The sequence below is a fragment of the Myxine glutinosa genome, chromosome 6 (genome assembly GCF_964187855.1).
Source record: "Myxine glutinosa chromosome 6, kmMyxGlut1.1, whole genome shotgun sequence".
NCBI lineage: Eukaryota > Metazoa > Chordata > Myxini > Myxiniformes > Myxinidae > Myxine > Myxine glutinosa.
Window position 1 is genome coordinate 155,272,877 of NC_136266.1, and position 23,840 is coordinate 155,296,716.

At 42.9% G+C, this 23,840-nt stretch overlaps 2 protein-coding genes across 7 annotated transcripts in view; one reads left to right on the top strand and one right to left on the bottom strand.

Moving 5' to 3' along the window:
• The window catches only part of LOC137428919 (adenine phosphoribosyltransferase-like), a 90,089-nt gene extending 76,111 nt beyond the window's left edge, over nt 1–13,978 (top strand). For all 6 annotated transcript variants that reach the window (XM_068118790.2, XM_068118791.2, XM_078780810.1 and 3 more), the window contains one exon: nt 13,521–13,978. In XM_068118790.2, coding sequence (XP_067974891.1) covers nt 13,521–13,690 — 170 coding nt within the window. In that variant the 3' untranslated portion in view covers nt 13,691–13,978. The remainder of the gene's footprint in view (nt 1–13,520) is intronic.
• An 8,018-nt stretch (nt 13,979–21,996) lies between these two features.
• The window catches only part of LOC137428915 (uncharacterized), a 177,483-nt gene continuing 175,639 nt past the window's right edge, over nt 21,997–23,840 (bottom strand). Inside the window, exon 5 of the mRNA XM_068118784.2 lies at nt 21,997–23,558. Within this exon, the coding sequence (XP_067974885.1) occupies nt 23,494–23,558 (65 nt within the window). The 3' untranslated portion in view covers nt 21,997–23,493. The remainder of the gene's footprint in view (nt 23,559–23,840) is intronic.

Sequence of the window (23,840 nt, forward strand, 5' to 3'; positions counted from 1 at the left end):
GGAAACCGGATCGGGAACCGCATGACGAAGAAGAGGAAGACGAGGCGGACCAAGTGAGGTTGGAGAAGGAGCCGAGCTACTTGGAGGTCTGGAGCAAACGCTGGCGAACGGGGGTCACTAGCGAACTTTGGGGTTTCCTGGGAAAGGGATTCCTGCGACAGAGTTGTTATCGCTGTGACAGATAAACCTGCGTGTCAGGTTTTGCGGTTGATTCTGAAGAGAATCATTGGAGTGCCGTTACGTCTCGAGAACGGACCGTTGGCCATTTTGCCTCGCGCCTGATTTCGGATCGCTCCAGGTTTTTCACCTCGCTTTAACCATTTCAACGCATCCAGCCGTTAACCTGGTGTGTGTGTGTGTGTAACGTCGATTTCGAGTGGGAATTTGCGGTTCGCCGTGTGGGGAGCCGTTGAACATCCATACCTGAAGGTGTGATTTCCCAGTCGCCTCTTGAGGGTACCTTTGCCAATCTTTGGCAGTGTGAGTCAACCGAATGGGATTCTGGTCGATACGACATCGTTCTGACGATCACTGGAGGGTGGATCGACTTTGGCTTGATGCCGGGATAGAGACATTGGGAATGTTCTTTTCGCTCACTTGGAGCACAGTGAGTTATATTGTACGAAACTGATGGTACCATCATAGGAATGAGATATTGGTTGTACAATTGATTAATATTGTTATTGTACTGTTATTCTTGTGTGACCTTAATACAATACTTGTTTGTTGGTAACAATTGGTGTGGTTTCACCATTGATCTTTGACACACAGAATAACACATCTTTCTGCCGTGACTCCTCTCGGGGCTCGGAGGTACAACGTGACCGGGGTTTGGGAAGGAGCACGTAACACAAACCTCGACTGATTCTGCAACTGGACCAGACGGCATCAGCCCACGGGTCCTAAAATCCTGCTCTGCCGCTCTATCTCACCCTCTCTGTTCTTTTCACCCTCTCTTTTGCTCAAGGTCATCTGCCAACATCTTGGAAATCAGCAAACATTACCACTTTACACAAAAAGGTGCAAAAGCAGATCCTTGCAACAACAGACCAATCAGCCTGCTCCCAATTATCAGCAAAGTCATGGAATCCATCATCGCATCACATATCAAATCCTTCCTCTTCTCCAATGGCTTGATCTCTGATCATCAATTTGGATTAAGACCAGGTCATTCTACTCTGGACATGTTGCTTCTGCTGTCTCAACAATGGATGGAGTTCCTCAATGCCAAACAGGAAATCAGAGCCGTCTCCCTTGACATATCACATGCCTTCGATACGGTCTGGCACCCAGCTCTGCTCACCAAACTCTCCTCCTATGGTATCCATGGAAATCTCCACGCATGGTTTGCGGACTTCCTCTCTGGTCGTAGTCAACGTGTGGCCCTGAATGGATTTCTCACATCTCCCCTTCCTCTTCTGGCTGGAGTTCCCCAAGGTAGTGTTCTGGGCCCTGTGCTTTTTCTGGTCTTCATTAATGATCTCTCTGACTCTCTGGAAAATCCTCTCTATCTCTTTGCTGATGACTCCACTCTCTGCCGCTCCATTCCTCATCCCTCAGATCGGCAGTCTGCAGCCTCCTCACTCTCTGCAGACCTGGACAAAATCACAGACTGGTCAAACAAGTGGAACACGTCTTTCAATCCTGACAAATCTCACACTTACTATGTCTCTCCGAAAAGACCAACTGGAAAACCCTCCCATCTACTTTCTCAACAATCCTCTCCAAGAAGTTCTGTCGCTCAAGCTTTTGGGTCTCACTATCTGCCATGATCTTTCTTGGGAAAACCACATTTCAAAGCTGGCCTCCAAAGCCAGTCGCCGTCTGTGCATCCTCCATCGTGCGAAGTCCTTCCTTGGCACACCTGAGCTCCTCAGCACATACAAGGCATTCATCCACAGCTCAATGGAATACTGTTCCCCCCTCTGGGCCGGTGCTCCTGCTTCACACCTAGCTCGGCTTCACGCTGTTGAAACAAAAGCTTTCAGAATCATTGGAATCTGCTGTGATGAAGCTAACTCCGAGGGCCTTTCACTCACTCACCACATCCAGATTGGTGGTCTTTCTGTCTTCTACCGACTCCTATCCGGCCTTGCTCCCCCCAGCTCTCTCTCTCTCTGTGCTCTGTCCCCCAAATATTCCTACAGGTCGCACAAGATCTGCCAGCAACCCTCTTATGGTGAAACTGCCAAAATCTAGGCTCTCTGCTCACCTTCACTCTTTCATTCCCCTTTTCTTGCGCCTCTGGAACAAACTCCCCCACTCCCTTCAATCCCACTCCTCCCTCCAGGTCTTTAAAAGAGCTGTTCACCACCATCTTCCCCCTCCAAAACCTTGATATTTTCTACCCTTGCTAATTCACCCCAGATCCACTTTTTTGAAATTCCAACTTCTTTCCTGGAAGTCCTTGCAGTGTCTATATGTTTTATTCCTCTCCCACCTCCCCCAAGCCCTGCCCCTCCCACATTTCTCTCGATGTCCCTGCTCTCAAATGTTGTGTTTGTGTCCTTCCCCCTCTCTCCCCATCTTGTGTACCGCTCCCCTTATATTTTGTTTTATGTGTCGGTTTGACTTTTTGTGTGATTAATGTTAGCTCTTTCACGAGGCTCGATCTTGTATACAAACCCCCCCCCCCCCCCCAAAAAAAAGTAGTACATCTATTGTGGTGATGCCTGATGGTAAAGTATATCTAAATAAACAAGCATTCTGAGTTTTGCGCTGCAATACATGTCCCCGACCAAAGTTCAAAGTGCCATAACTTTGTCAAAAATGATCGAATATGCAAATTTATGCACGGTTGATGCTGGTTTTCAAACTTGATCTGGGGTATGCTGAGACACGTGTGTCACGCCTAGCCTCGTTGATAAGCCCCCAAGGTCGCTCCGTGGAGCGGACTCCACGTATTGCACTGTGTGAATTATATAATTTATTAACAACTCACGGTCTGAGGTACTAGCGATTCAAGAGATATCCATTTTTGTAATATTTTCGTTTAATTAACGATATCTGCCAAACCACGTGCCCTATCGCAAATTCTAAAAGGACATTTTAGTAGATTGACATGCTGAACAGATCTGTGAAGTTTCCCTTCGATTGGATCAAAAATGAGGGAGGGGCTCGGTTTTAAAGGTTCATGCTTAAAAACGTCATAACTCTGAAACCATGTGACGCATGACGTCATGCTCCCTGACTTTTTTGTTCGTCATGGGTATGCGATTCTGCTTGCAAAGTTTGGCCTCGATCTGTTCAGCCGTTGCAGAGAAAAAGGGGTTTTCGCGTTTTCACGAAAAACAATATGGCGACGGAACCACGTGACCTGTGACGTCATAATTACGGTTAGAATATTCTACAGACCGAGTCCCTCCTACGGTGAAAATTGTATCTCAATCGGTCCTATTATTGCAGGGAAATTGGTTTTTAAAGGAAATTAAAACTTAAAATGGCACTGAGTTAAGGATCATCAGAATTATCAGAATTACCAAAGTTCAAAGTGCCATAACTTTGTCAAAAATGATCGAAACGTCGTGAAGTTCGAACTTGACCTGTCACTTATCATGAGGAAACCATGAGCAAAGTTTGAAATCATTAGCGTTAAGCGTTTAGAAAAAAAGTCCGGAAAACTGTTCTTTGCGTGACGGACTGACGGACTGACGGACGGCGTGCAAAATTGTCTTTCAATCCTGACAAATCTCACTCTCTTACTATGTCTCTCCGTAAAGATCGACTGGACAATCCTCCCATCCACTTTCTCAACAATCCTCTCCAAGAAGTTCTGTCGCTCAAGCTCTTGGGTCTCACCATCTGCCATGATCTTTCTTGGGAAAACCACATTTCAAATCTGGCCTCCAAAGCCAGTCGCCGACTGGGCATCCTCCGTCGTGCGAAGTCCTTCCTCGGCACACCTGAGCTCCTCACCACATACAAGGCTTTCATCCGCAGCTCAATGGAATACTGTTCCCCCCTCTGGGCTGGCGCTCCTGCCTCACACCTAGCTCGGCTTCACGCTGTTGAAACCAAAGCTTTCAGAATTATTGGAATCTCCCGCGATGAAGCTATCTCTGAGGGCCTTTCACTTACTCACCGCAGGCAGGTAGGTGGTCTTTCTGTCTTCTACCGACTCCTCTCCGGCCTTGCTCCCCCAGCTCTCTCTGTGCTCTGTCCCCCAAATATTCCTACAGGTCGCACAAGATCTGCCAGCAACCCTCTGGTGGTTAAACTGCCGAAATCTCGGCTCTCTGCTCACCTTCACTCTTTCATTCCTCTTTTCTCCCGCCTCTGGAACAAACTCCCATACTCACTTCAATCACACTCCTCCCTCCAGGTCTTTAAAACAGCTGTTCACCACCATCTCTTATCTTCCCCCATCCAAAACCTTGATCTTTTCTACCCCCACTAATTCACCCCAGATCCACCTTGTTTGAAATTCCAACTTCTTTCCTGGAAGTCTTGGCAGTGTCCATATGTTTTATACCTCTCCCACCCCCCCCCCCTTCCCATGCCTCCCCCCCAAAGCCCTCTCCCTCCCACAGTTCTCTCGATGTCTCCATGTCTCTCGGTCCCTGCTCTCAAATGTTGTGTTTGTGTCCTTCCCCCTCTCTCCCCATCTTGTCTACCGCTCCCGATGTTATTTGTTTTGTGTGTCTGTTTGTCTTTCTGTGTGATTAATGTTCGCTCTTTCACGAGCCTCGATCTTGTATACAAAAAAAAAAAAAAAAAACCTATAGTCCCCTCCGGTGTACACCGGTAGGGGACTAACAAGCATTTTATTGTCGTAGATATGTCATGGTGATGGTAAAGTGTATCTAAATACACAAGCATTCTGAGTATTGTGCTGCAATACATGTCCCCTACCGGCAGTCTGTCGTCCGGAAAACTCTTGCGGAAATTACCAAGGGTTATTTACCCACAGGTTCCGAATCGTTCCCAATCGCTAATTACCTCAGGACGGGCTCACCTGTGATTCGCACTCGGGACTTCGATTTATACACCTTGCAGACAGGTCAGCAGAAGCACGAGAATATAAGTTGTCGATAAAGAACCTTTCGAGTCGCTAAATATCAGTAATTTATTATATTTTCCGGTTCACGATCAAAGATCGATGTGTGTGTATATATATATATATATATGTTGCTCGGCTTGGATCCGCCCCTCCCGAAAGAGCGCGCTGTGTCGCGCTTTTGACGTGCGCAGACGAGGCTGAGGGCGGCTTGAGGAGACAACACAACACAACATGCATTTTAAGGCCATTTTCCCTGCTAGAGCGGGGGTTAGCCTTGCGGTCCCCATGACAATCTTCTCCATTTTGCCCTATTTTCTGCATCTCTCCTTGTTAACCCCCTTGCCCACATTTCTTCTTCCACCATCTTTAGCCAAGTCTTTCTCGGTCTTCCCCGTCCTCTACTTCCTTCTACATTAATTTCCATCACTCTTCTCAACCAGTCACTTTCATCCTTCCTCAATACATGACCAAACCATCTCAACCTGTTCCTCTTCACAGCATCAATCACAGGCAATATTCCCATCATCTTTTGCAATTCATCATTTGTCTTCCTCTCTCTCAACGATACTCCACACATCCATCGAACCATTCGCATTTCCACCCTTTCCAGCCTTCGTTGCTGCTCTACGTTCACTACCCATGTCTTGCTCCCATAAATCATAACACTTCTCACACATGCAGCATACACCTTTCCCTTTAGCTTCAGCGACACTCCCCTCCTCATCAGCACGTCACTCAGTTCCCGAAACTTCTTCCATGCACATCTCACTCGAGCAACCGTTGCCGAGTCTGATCCACCTTTTCCATTCAGCATGTCTCCGAGGTAGCAAAATGTTTTCACACCTTCCAGCTTCACGCCGTCTCCAAGATCCAACTCAACATTTCCTCCATCTGGAGCTCCCTCTGTGCACACCTTACATTTGAATGTAGCTGCCACACTGGTAAATGACCCTCTCAGACCACTACATTTTTGATAAACCCACTCAGCGCACATTGTACATTGAATGGAGTTCACTCCAACACCCTTCCTGCACACAGCACACGGCCACTTCGCAGTTCTTTCCACCTCACCACATGCTTTACCACTTGCCATCACCTTCGTCTTTCCGATATTCACCTTCAGACCTTTTGTCTCCATACATTCCTTCCACTTGTTCATCTTTTCCTTCAGTCCATCCATACTTTCCGCAATCAACACCAGATCATCTGCATACAACAACTCCCACGGTAAACCCTCCTTTACGTTCTGAGCCAGCACCTTCATCACAGCTATAAATAGTAGTGGACTTAGTACCGACCCCTGATGCACTCCCACCTTCACCTCAAACTCACCACTGTTCCCGTCCTTCGTCCTTACAGCTGTGCGCGCTCTTTTGTACATTGCCATCACTACTCTGATCAACCATTCCTCCACTCCTAACTTCCTCAATGCCCATGTCAATACTTTGCGTGGAACCCTATCGAATGCTTTCTCCAGATCAACAAATCCAAGAAACAACTTCTTCCTCTTCTCCATGTACTTCTCCTGCAACTGCCTAGAATGAAAAGCGCGTCTGTCGTTCCTCTTCCTGGCATAAATCCAAACTGCATTTCGTCGATCTTCACTTTCTTCCTTATCCTCCTCTCCAACTCCCTTTCCAATACCTTCATTCCATGCTCCAATAACTTTATCGCTCGGTACGAGCCACACTCCAGAGGGTCACCTTTCCCCTTGTATAGAGGGACGAGGGTACTCAGTTCCCAAACCACTGGAATGCGGCCTTCTTTCACCACCAGATTACAGATCTCTGTCATTCTCTTCACACCCAACTTCCTGCTGCCTTCAACATATCTCCCACAACTCCCGTCGGCCCTCCCGCTTTTCCACTCTTCATTGCTTTTATCGCTTCCTCAACTTCCTTCTCAGTTATCTTCTCTGCCGGTCCTAATACTGGGTTACTCTCGATGTTGCCATCCCATTCATTATCTGTATTCAACAGCATTTCCATATAGCTTTTCCATCTTCCTTTAATTCCATCTGGGTCGACAACGATTTGTCCCACTTCATCCTTCAAGCAACTCACCCCCATCACATCACACCTCTCTTTCGCTATCTGCTTTGCAATCCTGAATACTGCTTTCTGACCCTCTTCTGAATCCAAGCGTTCTCCGAACATTTTCCTACATGCCTCCTGCGCCTTTGCTACCTCTTTCTTTGCAGCCTTCCTGGCTGCCTTATAACTTTCATGCTCTGCTGTTTCTGCTCCCGTACCCTTCGCCTTCTGCCACTCCTTGAACTTCTTCTTCTTCTCGTCAATCCTCTTTCCAACTTCATCATCCCACCACCATGTTTCCGAGTGCCTCGGTGGTCCTTTTGTCCATCCACATACCTCACCAACGGCTCCCAACAGACTAGCTTTCATTGATATCCAACCACTTTCAAGCTCAACCACATCATCCTCTACCCTACTCAGCCTCTCTTTTAATGCCTCCCTTACTGTCACCTCTTTCAACCTCCACACCTTCATTCTCGGTTGGTACTTCACCCGCCGAGCTCTCCTCGCACCTTTCACCCTTACGTCGCAGACAACCAAGTGGTGCTGTGAAACAGCCTCCTCCCCCGGGATCACCTTTGTGTCCCGGAGGTGCCCCCTACCTCGCCTACGCACCATCAGGTAGTCAACGGTTGTCGTCGACCCACCTGACGTGTATGTAACAAGCTTATTATCCTCTTTCTGGAACTGAGTATTACAAATCAACAAATCAGCTCCATCAGCAAACTCCAAAATCCTTTCACCTTCATGAGGAGAACTCGAGAATAAACAAGAGATATCCATTTTTAAAATATTTTCGTTTAATTAACGATATCTGCCAAACCACGTGCCCTATCGCAAATTCCAAAAGGAAATTTTAGTAGACTGACATGCTGAACAGATCTGTGAAGTTTCCCCTCGATTGGATCAAAAATGAGGGAGCAGCTCGGTTTTAAAGGTTCATGCTTAAAAACGTCATAAATCTAAAACCATGTGACGCATGACGTCATGCTCGCTGACGTTTTTGTTCGTCATGGGTATGCGACTCCGCCTGCAAAGTTTGGCCTCGATCTGTTCAGCCGTTGCAGAGAAAAAGGGGTTTTCGTGTTTTCACGAAAAACAATATGGCGACCGAACCACGTGACCTGTGACGTCATAATTACGATTAAAATATTCTACAGACCGAGTCCATCACATGGTGAAAATTTTATCTCAATCGGTCCTATTATAGCAGAGAAAATATTTTTTAAAGGAAATTAAAACTTAAAATGGCACTGAGTTAAGGATCATCAGAATTATCAGAATTCCCAAAGTTCAAAGTGCCATAACTTTGTTAAAAATGATCGAAACGTCGTGAAGTTCGAACTTGACCTGTACCTTATCATGAGGAAACCACGTGCCAAGTTTGAAATCATTAGCATTAAGCGTTTAGAAAAAATGTCCGGAAAACTGTTCTTTGCGTGACGGACTGACGGACTAACAGACTGATGGACTGACGGACGGAGGGACGGCGTGCAAACCTATAGTCCCCTCCGGTGTGCACCGGTAGGGGACGAACAAGCATTCTGAGTATTGCGCTGCAATACATGTCCCCTACCGGCAGTCTGTCGTCCGGAAAACTCTTGCGGAAATTACCAACGGTTATTTATCCACAGGTCGTTCCCAATCGCTAATTACCTCAGGACGGGCTCACCTGTGATTCGCACTCGGGACTTCGATTTATACACCTTGCAGACAGGTCAGCAGAAGCACGAGAATATAAGTTGTTGATAAAGAACCTTTTGAGTCGCTAAATATCAGTAATTTATTATATTTTCCGGTTCACGATCAATGATCGATGTGCATATATATGTTGTTCGGCTTGGCTCCGCCTCTCGCGAAAGCGTGCGCTGTGTTGCGCTGTTGACGTTCGCGACACGAGGCTGAGGGCACGCGGTGCGGCTTGAGGAGAACTCTAGAATAAACAAGAGATTTCCATTTAAAAAAAAAAAATTTCGGTTAATTAACGACATCTGCCAAACCACGTGCCCTATCACAAATTCCAAAAGGACATTTTAGTAGACTGACATGCTCAACAGATCTGTGAAGTTTCCCCTCGATTGGATCAAAAATGAGGGAGGAGCTCGGTTTTAAAGGTTCATGCTTAAAAACGTCATAACTCTGAAACCATGTGATGCATGACGTCATGCTCGTTGACTTTTTTGTTCGTCATGGGTATGCGATTCTGCGTGCAACGTTTGGCCTCGATCTGTTCAGCCGTTGCAGAGAAAAAGGGTTTTTTGTGTTTTCACGAAAAACAATATGGCGGCCGAACTACGTGACCTGTGACGTCATAATTACCATTAAAATGTTATACGGACCGAGTCCCTCCTACGGTGAAAATTTGATCTCAATCGGTCCTATTATTGCAGAGAAAATCTTTTTTAAAGGAAATTAAAACTTGAAATGGCACTAGGTTAAGGATCATCAGAATTATCAGAATTCCCAAAGTTCAAAGTGCCATAACTTTGTTAAAATGATCGAAACGTCGTGAAGTTCGAACTTGACCTGTCACTTATCATGAGGAAACCATGTGCCAAGTTTGAAATCATTAGCATTAAGCGTTTAGAAAAAAAGTCCGGAAAACTGTTCTTTGCGTGACGGACTGACGGACTAACAGACTGATGGACTGATGGATGGAGGGACGGCGTGCAAACCTATAGTCCCCTCCGGTGTACACCGGTAGGGGACTAATAAATATTTCAAGGTAGTAGGCTATAGTGGTGATGGTAAAGTGTATCTAAATAAATAAATATTTCAAGGTAATTGGTGTATAGTGGTGATGGTAAAGTGTATCTAAATAAACAAGCATTCTGAGTATTGCGCTGCAATACATGTCCCCTACCAAAGTTCAAAGTGCCATAACTTTGTCAAAAATTATCGAATATGCAAATTTATGCACGGTTGATGCTGGTTTTCAAACTTGATCTGAGGTATGCTGAGACACGTGTGTCACGCCTCGCCTCGTTGATAAGCCCCCAAGGTCGCTCCGTGGAGCGGCCTGCACGTATTGCACTGTGTGAATTATATAAATGATTACCAACTCACGGTCTGAGGTACTCGCGATTCAAGAGATATCCATTTTTTTATGGCACATTGGAGAAGCCAATGCGAGGTTTCTTCTTCCTCAGCTTGTCACAACTCTGTCAAATGCGATCGAGTTAAAAAAGTCAGAATTTGACCAAATCTGTTTTATTCGTTTGTTAATATACCTCAGCTGTTGACAAATCTTAAATTAGAATTTTATTTGAAGTTAAAATGACCGAGACAGGTCGTGTCCAACGATGCTTTCAGTCTGTACGTGTGATAAATAATTAAATCCGCACACTTGACGCCTTTTCTTCTACACGCAATAACAACTTCTAGCTTCCAGACCGTACATCCAATCATCTTGAAATTTTGCACACTTGTTACTCTTCATGACTTCTACTATAGTATGAAGTTTCACATCGATCAATAAAGCGATTCAAGAGATATCCATTTAAAAAATATTTTCGTTTAATTAACGATATCTGCCAAACCACGTGAGCTATCGCAAATTCCAAAAGGACATTTTAGTGGACTGACATGCGGAACAGATCTGTGAAGTTTCCCCTCGATTGGATCAAAAATGAGGGAGGGGCTCGGTTTTAAATGTTCATGCTTAAAAACGTCATAACTCTGAAACCATGTGATGCATGACGTCATGCTCCCTGACTTTTTTGTTCGTCATGGGTATGCGATTCTGCCTGCAAAGTTTGGCCTCGATCTGTTCAGCCGTTGCAGAGAAAAAGGGATTTCGTGTCTTCAAGAAAAACAATATGGCGCCCGAACCACGTGACCTGTGACGTCATAATTACCATTAAAATATTCTACAGACCGAGTCCCTCCTATGGTGAAAATTTGATCTCAATCGGTCCTGTTATTGCAGAGAAAATTTTTTTTAAAGGAAATTAAAACTTAAAATGGCACTGAGTTAAGCATCATCAGAATTATCAGAATTCCCAAAGTTCAAAGTGCCATAACTTTGTCAAAAATGATCGAAACGTCGTGAAGTTCGAACTTGATCTGTAACTTATCATGAGGAAACGATGTGCCAAGTTTGAAATCATTAGCATTACGCGTTTAGAAAAAAAGTCCGTAAAACTGTTCTTTGCGTGACGGACTGACGGACGGCGTGCAAACGGAGAGTCCCCTCCGGTGTACACCGGTAGGAGACTAACAAGCATTCTGAGTATTGTGCTGCAATACATGTCCCCTACCGGCAGTCTGTCGTCCAGAAAACTGTTGGGGAAATTACCAAGGGTTATTTATGCACAGGTTCTGAATCGTTCCCAATCGCTAATTACCTCAGGACGGGCTCACCTGTGATTCGCACTCGGGACTTCGATTTATACACCTTGCAGACAGGTCAGCAGAAGCAAGAGAAAACAAGTTGTTGATAAAGAACCTTTCGAGTCGCTAAATATCAGTAATTTATTATATTTTCTGGTTCACGATCAATGATCGATGTGCATATATATATGTTGCTCGGCTTGGATCCGCCCCTCCGGAAAGCGCGCGCTGTTGACGTTCGCGAGACGAGGCTGAGGGCGTGTGGTGCGGCCTGAGGAGAACTCTAGAATAAACAAGAGATATCCATTTAAAAAAAATATTTTCGTTTAATTAACGATATCTGCCAAACCACGCGCCGTATCACAAATTCCAAAAAGACATTTTAGTAGACTGACATGCTGAACAGATCTGTGAAGTTTCCCCTTGATTGGATCAAAAATGAGGGAGCTCAGTTTTAAAGGTTCATGCTTAAAAACGTCGTAACTCTGAAACCATGTGACACATGACGTCATGTTTCTTTGACTTTTTTGTTCGTCATGGGTATGCGATTCTGCCTGCAAAGTTTGGCCTCGATCTGTTCAGCCGTTGCAGAGAAAAAGGGTTTTTTTGTGTTTTCACGAAAAACAATATGGCGGCCGAACCACATGACCTGTGACGTCGTAATTACCATTAAAATATTCTACAGACCGAGTCCCTCCTATGGTGAAAATTTGATCTCAATCGGTCCTATTATTGCAGAGAAAATCTTTTTTAAAGGAAATTAAAACTTAAAATGGCACTGAGTTAAGGATCATCAGAATTATCAGAATTCCCAAAGTTCAAAGTGCCATAACTTTGTCAAAAATGATCGAAACGTCGTGAAGTTCGAACTTGACCTGTAACTTATCATGAGGAAACCATGTGCCAAGTTTGAAATCATTAGCATTAAGCGTTTAGAAGAAAAGTCCGGAAAACTGTTCTTTGCGTGACGGACTGACGGACTGATGGACGGACGGAGGGCAAACCTATAGTCCCCTCCGGTGTACACCGGTAGGGGACTAATAAATATTTCAAGGTAGTAGGTCTATAGTGGTGATGGTAAAGTGTATCTAAATAAATAAATAATTCAAGGTAATTGGTGTGTAGTGGTGATGGTAAAGTGTATCTAAATAAATAAATATTTCAAGGTAATTGGTGTATAGTGGTGATGGTAAAGTGTATCTAAATAAATAAATAATTAAAGGTAATTGGTGTATAGTGGGGATGGTATAGTGTATCTAAATAAATAAATATTTCAAGGTAGTAGGTCTTTCGTGGTGATGGTAAAGTGTATCTAAATAAATAAATAATTCAAGGTAATTGGTGTGTAGTGGTGATGGTAAAGTGTATCTAAATAAATAAATATTTCAAGGTAATTGGTGTATAGTGGTGATGGTAAAGTGTATCTAAATAAATAAATAATTCAAGGTAATTGGTGTATAGTGGTGATGGTATAGTGTATCTAAATAAATAAATATTTCAAGGTAGTAGGTCTTTCGTGGTGATGGTAAAGTGTATCTAAATAAATAAATAATTCAAGGTAGTAGGTCTATAGTGGTGATGGTAAAGTGTATCTAAATAAATAAATAATTCAAGGTAGTAGGTCTATAGTGGTGATGGTAAAGTGTATCTAAATAAATAAATAATTCAAGGTAGTAGGTCTATAGTGGTGATGGTAAAGTGTATCTAAATAAATAAATAATTCAAGGTAGTAGGTCTATAGTGGTGATGGTAAAGTGTATCTAAAGTGTAAACTGAGCTCAGCTGATGATCCAGACAGTCATTCATTTGCTCACTGTATAACCCTGCTGAAGTTGTTACTTTAGACGTATAGTTATAGGCACAATGTGTTTGTAAAACTACAGCATAATTTAGATCCTTTAAACGTTAACTCGATCATGCATTATAGAAATATCAGTTTCAATCAAATTTTCTAACCATTGCAAGGGTACTTTTCAAAATACGAGCACATACATTACCCCTTTTTTAAACCTCAAGACAAAATGGGGGTCAATTTCATCCTGATTGTAACCCGTGGCATGTCAAATGTGACTTGCCCTATTTTTAGATACCATATCGTTATTAGAAGGCTGACCTATGCACCCTCAAAATGTGAATAAGTTGCTGTTTTCTGCCAGGGGTGGCTGCCATTTGCATCGAAGAGACCGAGGGTGGAAAGACCATCATGCAAGAGTATAAAACCTCCTCCTGCGTCCCGAAAAGTTTGCAACCGAAATTCAACGAGCACTGCTTGGCCTCGCTTCATAATACGCTCGATAATGCATCACCAATGAAAGCTAATGTCTGAAAATGGCAGCGGAAAGGAAGAAACACGTTTATGGGGGTGGGTTTATTCCTGTTGCTTCGCACACCTGGCTGCTCGCGGAGGTTTCCACATCGGAGACATTACTTGACCTTTCCAACTGGAACCTGCAGCGAAATGTTTGATTTTTTTTTTTTTTTCGTTTTGATGTGTTCAGCTTGGCAATCAAAAGCAAGACGAATTTAAAAATCGAATTCCAATTTTGTATATTTTGAGAATGCTTTGTTTTCATATCCAATCTGCTTTCTCAATAATAAAACATTTTTGCATGGACGTCATGAAATTAATGAAACCGTGGCCCATTAATCTTTGGTGCACCCTCACTCCAGTAGTCCACTGTGATGCATGTACTGTACACATACAACAAAAAAGCTTCCACAGATATTCACATTTGTGACTGTGGACATGAGGAGGGCAGATGGAAAGAGGGTTGCTACCTCCGCTACCAAAGGTGGATGGAGGTTATGTGTTCACCTGTCTGTCTGTTTGTTTGTGAACAAAATATCTCAAAAAGTTGTGCACTGATTCATACGAAATTTGGCAAAGATGTAGTGTATGTGGCAAGGACGAAATGATTAGATTTTGCTGAAGATCGGGATTCGGATCCGGCTAGTAGAATTTAAAGAGTGATTCTTCACCATTGGAGATCGGGCCAAAAACGATACATAGCAGGATATCTTAAAAAGTTATGGACGGATTCGGACGAAACTTGGTGGACAGGTTGGGTGTCTGACAAGGAAGAATCGATTCGATTTTGGTGAAGATCTGAATACGGATTCAGATACGAGAATTATTTAATTTTTAAGTGATTCTTCACCATTGAGAGATAGGGTGAAAACCGATATATAGTGCATTCAGAAAGTATTCAGACCTCTTCACTTTTCTCACATTTTGTTATGTTGCAGCCTCATGCTGAAATCGTTTAAATTCATTTTTTCCCCCATCAATCTACACTCAATACCCCATCATGACAAAGAGAAAACAGGATTTTAGAAAGTTTTGCAAATTTATTAAAAAGAAAAAACTGAAATATCACATTTACATAAGTATTCATACCTTTGCGATGACACTTGAAATTTAGCTCAGGTGCCTCCCATTTCTCGTGATCATCTTTGAGATGTTTCTACACCTTGATTGGAGTCCACCTGTGGTAAATTCAATTGATTGGACATGATTTGGAAAGGCACACACCTGTCTATATAAGGTCTCACAGCTGACAATGCATATCAGAGCAAAACCCAAGCCATGAGGTCGAAGGAACTGTCTGCGGAGCTCAGAAACAGGATTGTGTCGAGGTACAGATTTGGGGAAGCCTACAAAAAAATCTCTGCTGCATTGAAGTTTCCCAAGAGCACAGTGGCCTCCATAATTCTTAAATGGAAGAAGTTTGGAACAACCAGGACTCTTCCTAGAGCTGGCCGCCCGGCCAAACTGAGCAATCGGGGGAGAAGGGCCTTGGTAAGAGAGGTCACCAAGAACCCGATGGTCACTCTGGCTGAGCTCCAGAGATCCTGTGTGGAGATGGGAGAAACTTCCAGAAGGACAACCATCACTGCAACACTCCACCGATCTGGGCTTTATGGCAGAGTGGCCAGACGGAAGCCTCTCCTCAGTGAAAGACACATGAAAGCCCACATGGAGTTTGCAAAAAAAAAGCACCTAAAGGACTCTCAGACTGTGAGAAACAAGATTCTGTGGTCTGATGAAACCAAGATTGAACTGTTTGGCTAGAACAAGAATAGAACAAGCCGATTAGATTTTGGTTCAGGTCCGAATCCAGATCCGGCCTATCAGTGGGATACAAAACAAACTGTTCAGCCTGGCGGAGGTATGCTCTCCACAGAGTGCCGTTCTAATTATCACTGTATTGTTGGGTTGTTGGCAAAAATAACTTCAAATTTTGATGTTGGTGTTAATCAAACAGAATGCATGCTTATGCAACTCACATAAATACAGTAAAACTTTGATTTGTCAGACAATATCAGACTAAGACAGACAATACGTCAGACAACAGATACCGGTTTCCACCTTATTGCAAATAATGTTAAAAAATAGTAACCACAGAGCTTAAATCAAAAATTCCACATGGAAGGTTGTGGCTCACTTTATGAGGAAAGCTGGGGTTTACTGGTGTGCGATTTGAGCATGAAGATGTTAGAAATGCATACTGTCTGCAGCTTCTTCAGAAACTGAACCTTAGTTGTTTCACTCTGAATCACAAGCTAGTCGTATGTGAAAAGTCTGCCCCCTTGAGTTATACTCATAAAACTGCACAGCACATCCAAGGCTTCCTTAATCTTGGAAAGTGGCACACTGGGTTTACCTTCTTCCACCTCCTTTTCATCCTCCCCTGCAAGTGTTGGGTGGGTATCCTGTGCTTATCGCTCCCATGAAGGTAGAGCGATAGCTGGATGGGATACTTTTATGGCGGTTCACCACTGATAGTATGGAGTCGCATAATGACTGGTTTATAACCGAAAGGTTTTCAGATTCACAAGTGTATGCAGGACTCTGCGTTGCCCTGATGAAGCCCCAACAAGGGCGAAACCAGGTCGGTAACTGAGTTTTTGTATGCACTTGTGATAGCATCTGAACTAAGATCTAAATTACGCAGTCAGATGGCTCTTCCGGAGCTTGGCAGGCAAGGCATACATACGTGGTGGTGACGTCACAGTGTGCGCTCATTAGGTTGGAGAACTGAAAATTATATTCTGATATATATATATATTTTTTTTTCAGTGCATATCGAAAAAAAAAGGTAATCCGAATTCAAGGGGTTAATGTGCAAAGGTTATTTATTTTTACAATTTACATGTGGTTTACTAATTAAGAGGAGATCCTCAGCTTTCCATTGATACCTTCCATGCATCATTCCTGTCACACATGACCGAGTACATGTTCATTGAAAATGACAAGTTCAAATCGCATTTTTACAAGTTTGGCTAATCGATGCAAGTCAGGATAATTGGTGAAAAATGAACGTCAGATGTCAACCTTTCTCAGGAATGATTGGCCTTTATGCACCCACACCTTCAACATGTCCACCTCCCCTTTCAACACAAAGCTCACAGCGGCGGAGCATGCCCTGAACTGCTCGTCTCACCATAGCCGGGTCATTGCGCAAAGCATCCACTTCATGTCGAATACGGCCCTGCAATTCGTCAAGATCGCGGGGAGGAGTTACGAACACCTTGTTCTTAAAATGTCCCCAAAGGAAATAATCACATGGTGTGAGGTTAGGTGATCCAGGACTTCATTATTTATATTATTACTCAGTAAAAGTACAGCGACTGAATACTGAAGTTCGGGATCGAACCGAAGTCTAATTATATTTTTGCATATCCCTGGGGTGTATATATACGATACAGAGTTTGTTTTAATCGAGTCAACTCTTTTCCAACCATGGAATTAAACAATACAGTACTTCAAAAATGTACATAATAATGTAAACTATGGAATACAATATTTATTGATAACGTTTGGTTTTAATCTATTTTTACTTTGTAAAGCGAAAAGTTATCGATACATTCAAGTTTTAAAATGAAGTGTCATGGGCCGATGGTCGGCCTCTGATGTGGATTTTAAGACTGAATCAACACATCTTCAATCATAAATTACTTTTTGAAGAAACAAAGGTACATTTTGATTATAACTCAAGCAAAAGAAACCAGGTAATGCCTGTTTCGTTCGGAGCAATTATACAACGCCCAAATAAAATGCGTTTCATCGCTACAGGAAATAAAATCGTGAAATCTTTGACAATTTTTTTGTTTGTTTTCGCACGAGTTTCCGTGTGTGTGTGACCCACTCCCCTGTGTGTGTGTGTGTGTGTGTGTGTGTGTGTGTGTGACCCACTCCCCTGTGTGTGTGTAAGTGTCTCATTCCCCCGTGTGTGTGCGTGTGCCCCACTCCCCCCCGTGTGTGTGTGTGACCCACTCCCCAGTGTGTATGTGTGTGTCTGTGTGAATAAGAGATAGACAGAATTGTGACGAACAGAAATGAAAAAACGAGATGTGTGTGACCAACTCCCCCGAGTGTGTGTGTGTGTGTGTAGGTGTGACCCACTCCGCTGTGTGTGGGTGTGACCTACTCCCCCCCCCCCCCCCCCCACCCATGTGTGTGACTCACTAGCCCGTGTGTGTCGGGACTCGGCCCTATATGCTCGCTGCGCCAGATTGTGGGATCACAATTCCTGGATCAAACCGTCGGTCCGCTCGCCGGAGTCGGAAGATCGGGGAGTCCAGTCCAGTTCAGTTCTCAGGAAAGTGGTTTATTTGACAATCAGGTTAGCACGGCCGTCGAGAGGCCCTAGAGTGGTCAATACCCGAGACTCTGATGGGAATGGCTCTGAGGCAAAGTTGTGGTGTGCACGTATATGTACGATTTCAACATCTGATAACACAATCATAAAATGTTTCAAGTTTCCAGATGGCAGAGTAAGGGGAGAGAGAAAGACAAAGGCAGTCCGGGCTGTTTACGACCTTGAGAAGTTTAAGATCCGGCCGTTTCCCGGAGACGGACTCCCACGAGCCTAATTCAACAAACATTTGAGTGAATCCAGGTTTGGAGAAAGTCGTGCTTCGAGATAACGCGGAGCCAGGGTGTAATAAGTTGCCTTTTCCCAGCGAGCGGTTTCACACTTATCGGGAGCTGTGAGGCATCAAAGGGAAATACCCTTTGTCACGAAGTGAGAGATCACCCCGAGTTTAACTGGTGAATACCATATGTTTAACAAGTTACTACGAGTTACAGTTTAAAAACTATTAACTAATCATGCAAAAGTTTTAAGCGAAGGGGAGGATGCGAGCATATAGGGCCGAGTCCCGACGTGTTGTGTGTGTGTGTGTGTGTGTGTGTGTGTGTGTGTGTGTGTGTGTGTGTGTGACCTACTCCCCCATATGTGTGTGACCTACTCCCCCATGTGTGTGTGTGATCTACTCCCCCATGTGTGTGTGTGACCAACTCTCCTGTGGGTGATCCACTCCCTGGTGCAGTGTGCGTGATGTGGGAAGGATGGGGGCGGGGAAGGTGAGGATTTGAGCTCTCGAAGTCACATTTTACATGAGATGTAATTACACATTTCAAACTGTATTACCCATGTGCACGCACATGCATTCACATGTTATCAGAAGTAAATACATTGTGTAGATGACATCATTTGTAGATCTGATAAATTGCCAGTAACCAGTTTGTAAAACTGAATGTGCAGGTGCAGCACGTGCAATAATCTAACTCAATATGTCGAAATGTCACACACGTCCATGCCCATGTGATTCCCACGGGTGACCCCACCCGTATATATATATATATATTGCACATAACCTAAAATCATCCCTTAGCATGGGAGGGCAATAGATCAATAACAATCCCTGGAATGTCTCCAGAATCACCGTGGATTTACTGTCCTTTTATTTATATACGAGACCAGCACACATTTAGTAGAAGCACATTCCATTTAGTAATCCGCAATCCTTTTATAAAATTAGAAGTTCGTCACTTCACAGTACAAGACCCCCCCCCAAAAATCGCCATTGCTTGACTACTTCAGTGCCGGCATAATTTTGACAACATAGATTCATCTCCCTTTGTTGGTTAGGTGAAAGTTGATACTAGTATTTGAACACTTGGAAGAGAAAGTGTAAATTTTACCCAGTGATACACACACTCCAAGATGTCTTGCTTGGGTTTTAATCTCATCCCATCTATAAACTGTCATCCCGGTGTTGCACAGGCAGACTGATTCACCGTCCCTCGGATGGACGTTAAACCGGTATCTCATCTGCCTGTTTCAGCTGGTGGACGTCGAAGATCCCAATGTCCTTCATGAAGAGTAGGCCAGCTATCACCAGCACCATGAACAAATTCCTGCCCTAAGTGAGAGGGCATTGCATCAGTGGCACAGCTACCCTGCATCCTTAAGAAGAAGACTTCCAGGATTTGACATGGGCAGGCTAAACATTGTGTGAGGCAAAAGCAGAATAATTTATTAAGAGCAAATGATTCAAGCAAATATTCTGAAATGGCTTTTTATTTTCTACTAAATTGAGGATCATGGAAGAGGAAAGTAACATAAAGTGTAAAAAGGGGAGTACACACAAACAAGGGAATGAACAAAGAGGGAAAGAGGGGAGGAAACACAGTACGGAGGCTCGTGAGCACTCGGCCTGGACAAGGACACACAAACCCAGCACAAGATGTGCGAACACTTAACGAGATGCACCAATATATTATTCATAAACATATTAACACCAATAATTAATGAAAACATCCCCTTTAAGTTTTTGAAGACGGACTATCAGTGCAGAGAAGATTGCATCTGGTCAAGAAAGAACCCGCAATCGATTTGAGAAATGTACAAAATACTGAAAGAAGTGTATTGTTCTCTCATGGGCTCAGGGACCATCAATTTATTACCCTGGGGAAAATGGCACAATTATTGACCCTTCCACACCACACCTACATAACACAGCAAATATATGGCTTCTTATGTCAAAAGGTCAATGTGTTTTTTTGGCAAATCTGTATTCTAGTCCATAACATAAATCCAAAAACACTGAAATCTAAAAGATTGTACTCATGGCGATCGTTTGTGCCCAAAGGTTATATATATATGTGTGTGTGTGTGTGTGTATATGTATATATATATATATATATATATATATATATATATATATATATATATATATATATATATATAGATAGATATATATATATATATATATAAATATAAAAAATAATATATATACAGGGTGTTTCAAAAAGATTGATACAACTTTGACTTCCAGCCATTTCTTTGTTTTTTTGACCTATACCGTTTTCCTTGTCAGGGTTTGGTGCTGTTATCGTGGTATTTGTTCCCTGGGATTTCTAGCTCCGTAGCTCAACTATGCCATTGACAGTGGAGCAGAAGCCCATTTCCACTTGAATGGTGCCATGAACAACCACAACAACATTTTCTGGGGGGCAGAACCACCTGAGGAGATCACTGGTAGGTACCTGAAAGGGCCTACGGTCACATGCTTCTGCACCTTCAATGCCAGATGGGAAATGCTTGGGCGTTATTGGTTTGAGAATGACAACAGCAGGACGGTGACGATCAACAATATGCGCTACCGGGCCATGCTCAAAAGAATGATCTAGCCCAAAAGGTCACCCCAAACCAGATCAGCATGACCTTGGTTTATGCAGGATGGTGCACTCCCTCATATAGCTGGTGACACCATCACTTTCCTGCAGCAGCTTTTCAGAAACTGCCTCGTTGCCCTGGGTACCGCTCATGACTGGGCACCCCATAGCCCAGACCTGAACCCTCTGGACTACTGGTTCTGGGGGGCTGCCAATGGCTCTGTCTACGTCGAACGCCCTGCCACACTGGATGATGATCTGAAGCAGGAGGTGTCAGACTAGCTCCAGGCAGTGCCACATGAGACCTACAGGAAAGTTGGACAGAACTTTTGAGTCAGGATCAATGCCTGTCTGAACAGGAGGGGCACACATCGAGAACGTCAATTACAAGGATTTGCGTGAATGTCAATTTCAGACCTTGGGCTCTCACTAACTCTAGCAGTGATTCACTGCAATAGCAATCAGTGATAGAAAATACCATGTCATAAGCTTTCAAAAATGTTTGGTTCACGTTCCTGAAGTTTTTCTGTTTCTTTTTAAATAAACGTTTAAAGTTGTATCACTCTTTTTGAAACACCCCATATATATGATATAAAATAGCTACTTGCATGTTGTTCAAGAGACAGAAAAAGAGGGGTAACTAATAATATTGCGAGACATTAATTTAACTCGAAAATATTTAATCAAACAATCTAACATTATGTTAAATTTAATCTCTCAATTTTTAATTGCACAAACAAGTCAAACGAGCAGAAGCCCATGGTAAAAATGTCACAATTAAAAAAAGAAAAGGAAACTTTTTATTTGTGCGCTGGTTGAAAGAGATCAAAAATATAAAGTTTTATTTATTTCTCAACAGCAAAGAATTTTTTTTCAGGAGCGATCAAGGCAGATCAAGTCTGTAACCTATACACTGCCAGGATTCAGTATTTTGTTTGATTGAAAAAAAAATGTGTAATTTCCCCGTAGGTTTGAATTAATTCGAAGTTACTTTTACTCAATTTTTTTTTTCTCCGAGGAGCGTTTCCGTGTTTCAGGGTGGAATAGATGAAAGACAGACAGCATTAGCCTATTATATGTATATATTGTTTGCTTTAATTGAGGGGGGAGGCGTGCGGAAGGAGGGAAGCAACTAAAGCAAAAGCAAATGGGTTCACGAAATGAAACAGGATTCATACAAAAGGATTTATTGATGAAATGTGTTTCATGTCCAGGAAAGCAAAACTCAATGCAATGTGCACAAGTGAACGCTTTGCCCAAATGAAGAGGCAAACTAAAATGTCTAGTTTCTAGAGTACAAGCCTATTAAGAAATAAAATATTTCACCAAAAAGGAGTGAAAAGCTGATAAGGAAGTTTCATTGTTATAAAACTGCAACACAATTACAGTACATAAAAGACATAACTGTTTCCGTGCTAATGCGAAATATACTGTCTCTTCTAATAATATATAACATAACACAATGACCTTGCCTCTTGCTTTTTTGTTTAAATGCAATCACACTAAAATATAGGCGATATATCCCAAACTTGGCTAGAGCAAGGGAATAAAAATCAAATGCGGCAGTTTTTCGCAACTCGGCACACGACGTTGGCTTCATTCTAAAATAATTAAAAAAAAACAATGTTCACCTTTCTTTTAGTCCCTTAGAGCTCACATTATTATTCTAGCAAAGGTGGTATGTTCTCGTCGATGTGACGGACTTCACGCGCAGCCTGGTGAGGTATCCCGACGACGAAAAAAAAAACCAATTCCAAGTTTTGCTCATTGGATATGGGAACGCTCATCATTGATTACAAAATAGCAACTATTTGTAATACCACACTAAAGCTAAGGATACAACATCGGAACATCCTCACTATTCTAGCACTCAAATCTCAGTCAATTATGTTCATACTCTCAGGGTAGCAGGAGTAAGGAAGCAGGTTCGGAAGAGTGCTCAAGGAGTGGGATGGAGATGGGGAGGAAAAAATTCTAAACTTATAAAATAAGTATGGTGTACAAAAAAAAAAAATTCAGCATCTTAAAAGGGGAAGAGTTAATACCATTCTCTAGCCTGGCTTAAGAGTTTAAAACATCTCTAAGTTGCTTAAAAGTACCAAATGTTTTACCCAGTAAAGTCCAAAATAACATTTTGAACAATAATTCACTTCGATCAAACATATACACGAGCATTATTGCTGAAAATGACCAATAAAATTGCTGTGCAGCTTGAAATGACTGTTGCATTGTGCAAATGTGCATGAATTACAGAAAGTCATTTTCCTGGATCCCTTCCCACCCTCCCCCCAACACACCCCCTCACAACCCGCAATTTACTCCCGGGAATAACAATCCAGGGGTTAAATGATAATGCAGAATAATGAATACTGTTTCATAGCAAGCAGTTCAAAGTGAAACGTTGGGCAGAGAAAAGCCCAGATTTAGATGCAAACGATTCGTATTTTAACCATCTTCTGGAAACCTTTCCAGATATCAATAATACGAATTTACATTACATCTCCAAGAGACTGCTTTTTCACTTTTCAATCACAAAGCAGTCTGTAAAACACATGATAGAGCTTACGAAATAGAAAGACTACACATGTATATTTATATTGACACTATAAAAAACACAAATACCACCGGCTGCGGGGGTACGTGCTGAGACTTCACCTTCCACACTAAAACGAAGACAGGTAGCTTTGAGCCAGGGTTGTGTTTTGCTCTGCAGCTGGTTGGACATTGCCTGCAAACACAGATCGCACGAGGATGTTGTGATCAGCAATAAAGCATGGCCATCAATTTGACACCAACAAGTTGATTATGATTCCCCGTTAGTTACACTTGGCGAAGAACCAGGCTATTATGGGGGATAACATAATCGTAGATTGGCTTATCTCAAGCGTCTCGAAGAGTATTCTACACAACACAACTTCTTCTTCTTTAATGGACACAATTATTCCTACGTTCTTGTGGGATTAGCAGGGGGAAGGTGTTTGGCTCGAGTCTTACACAAACCAGCTGGCCA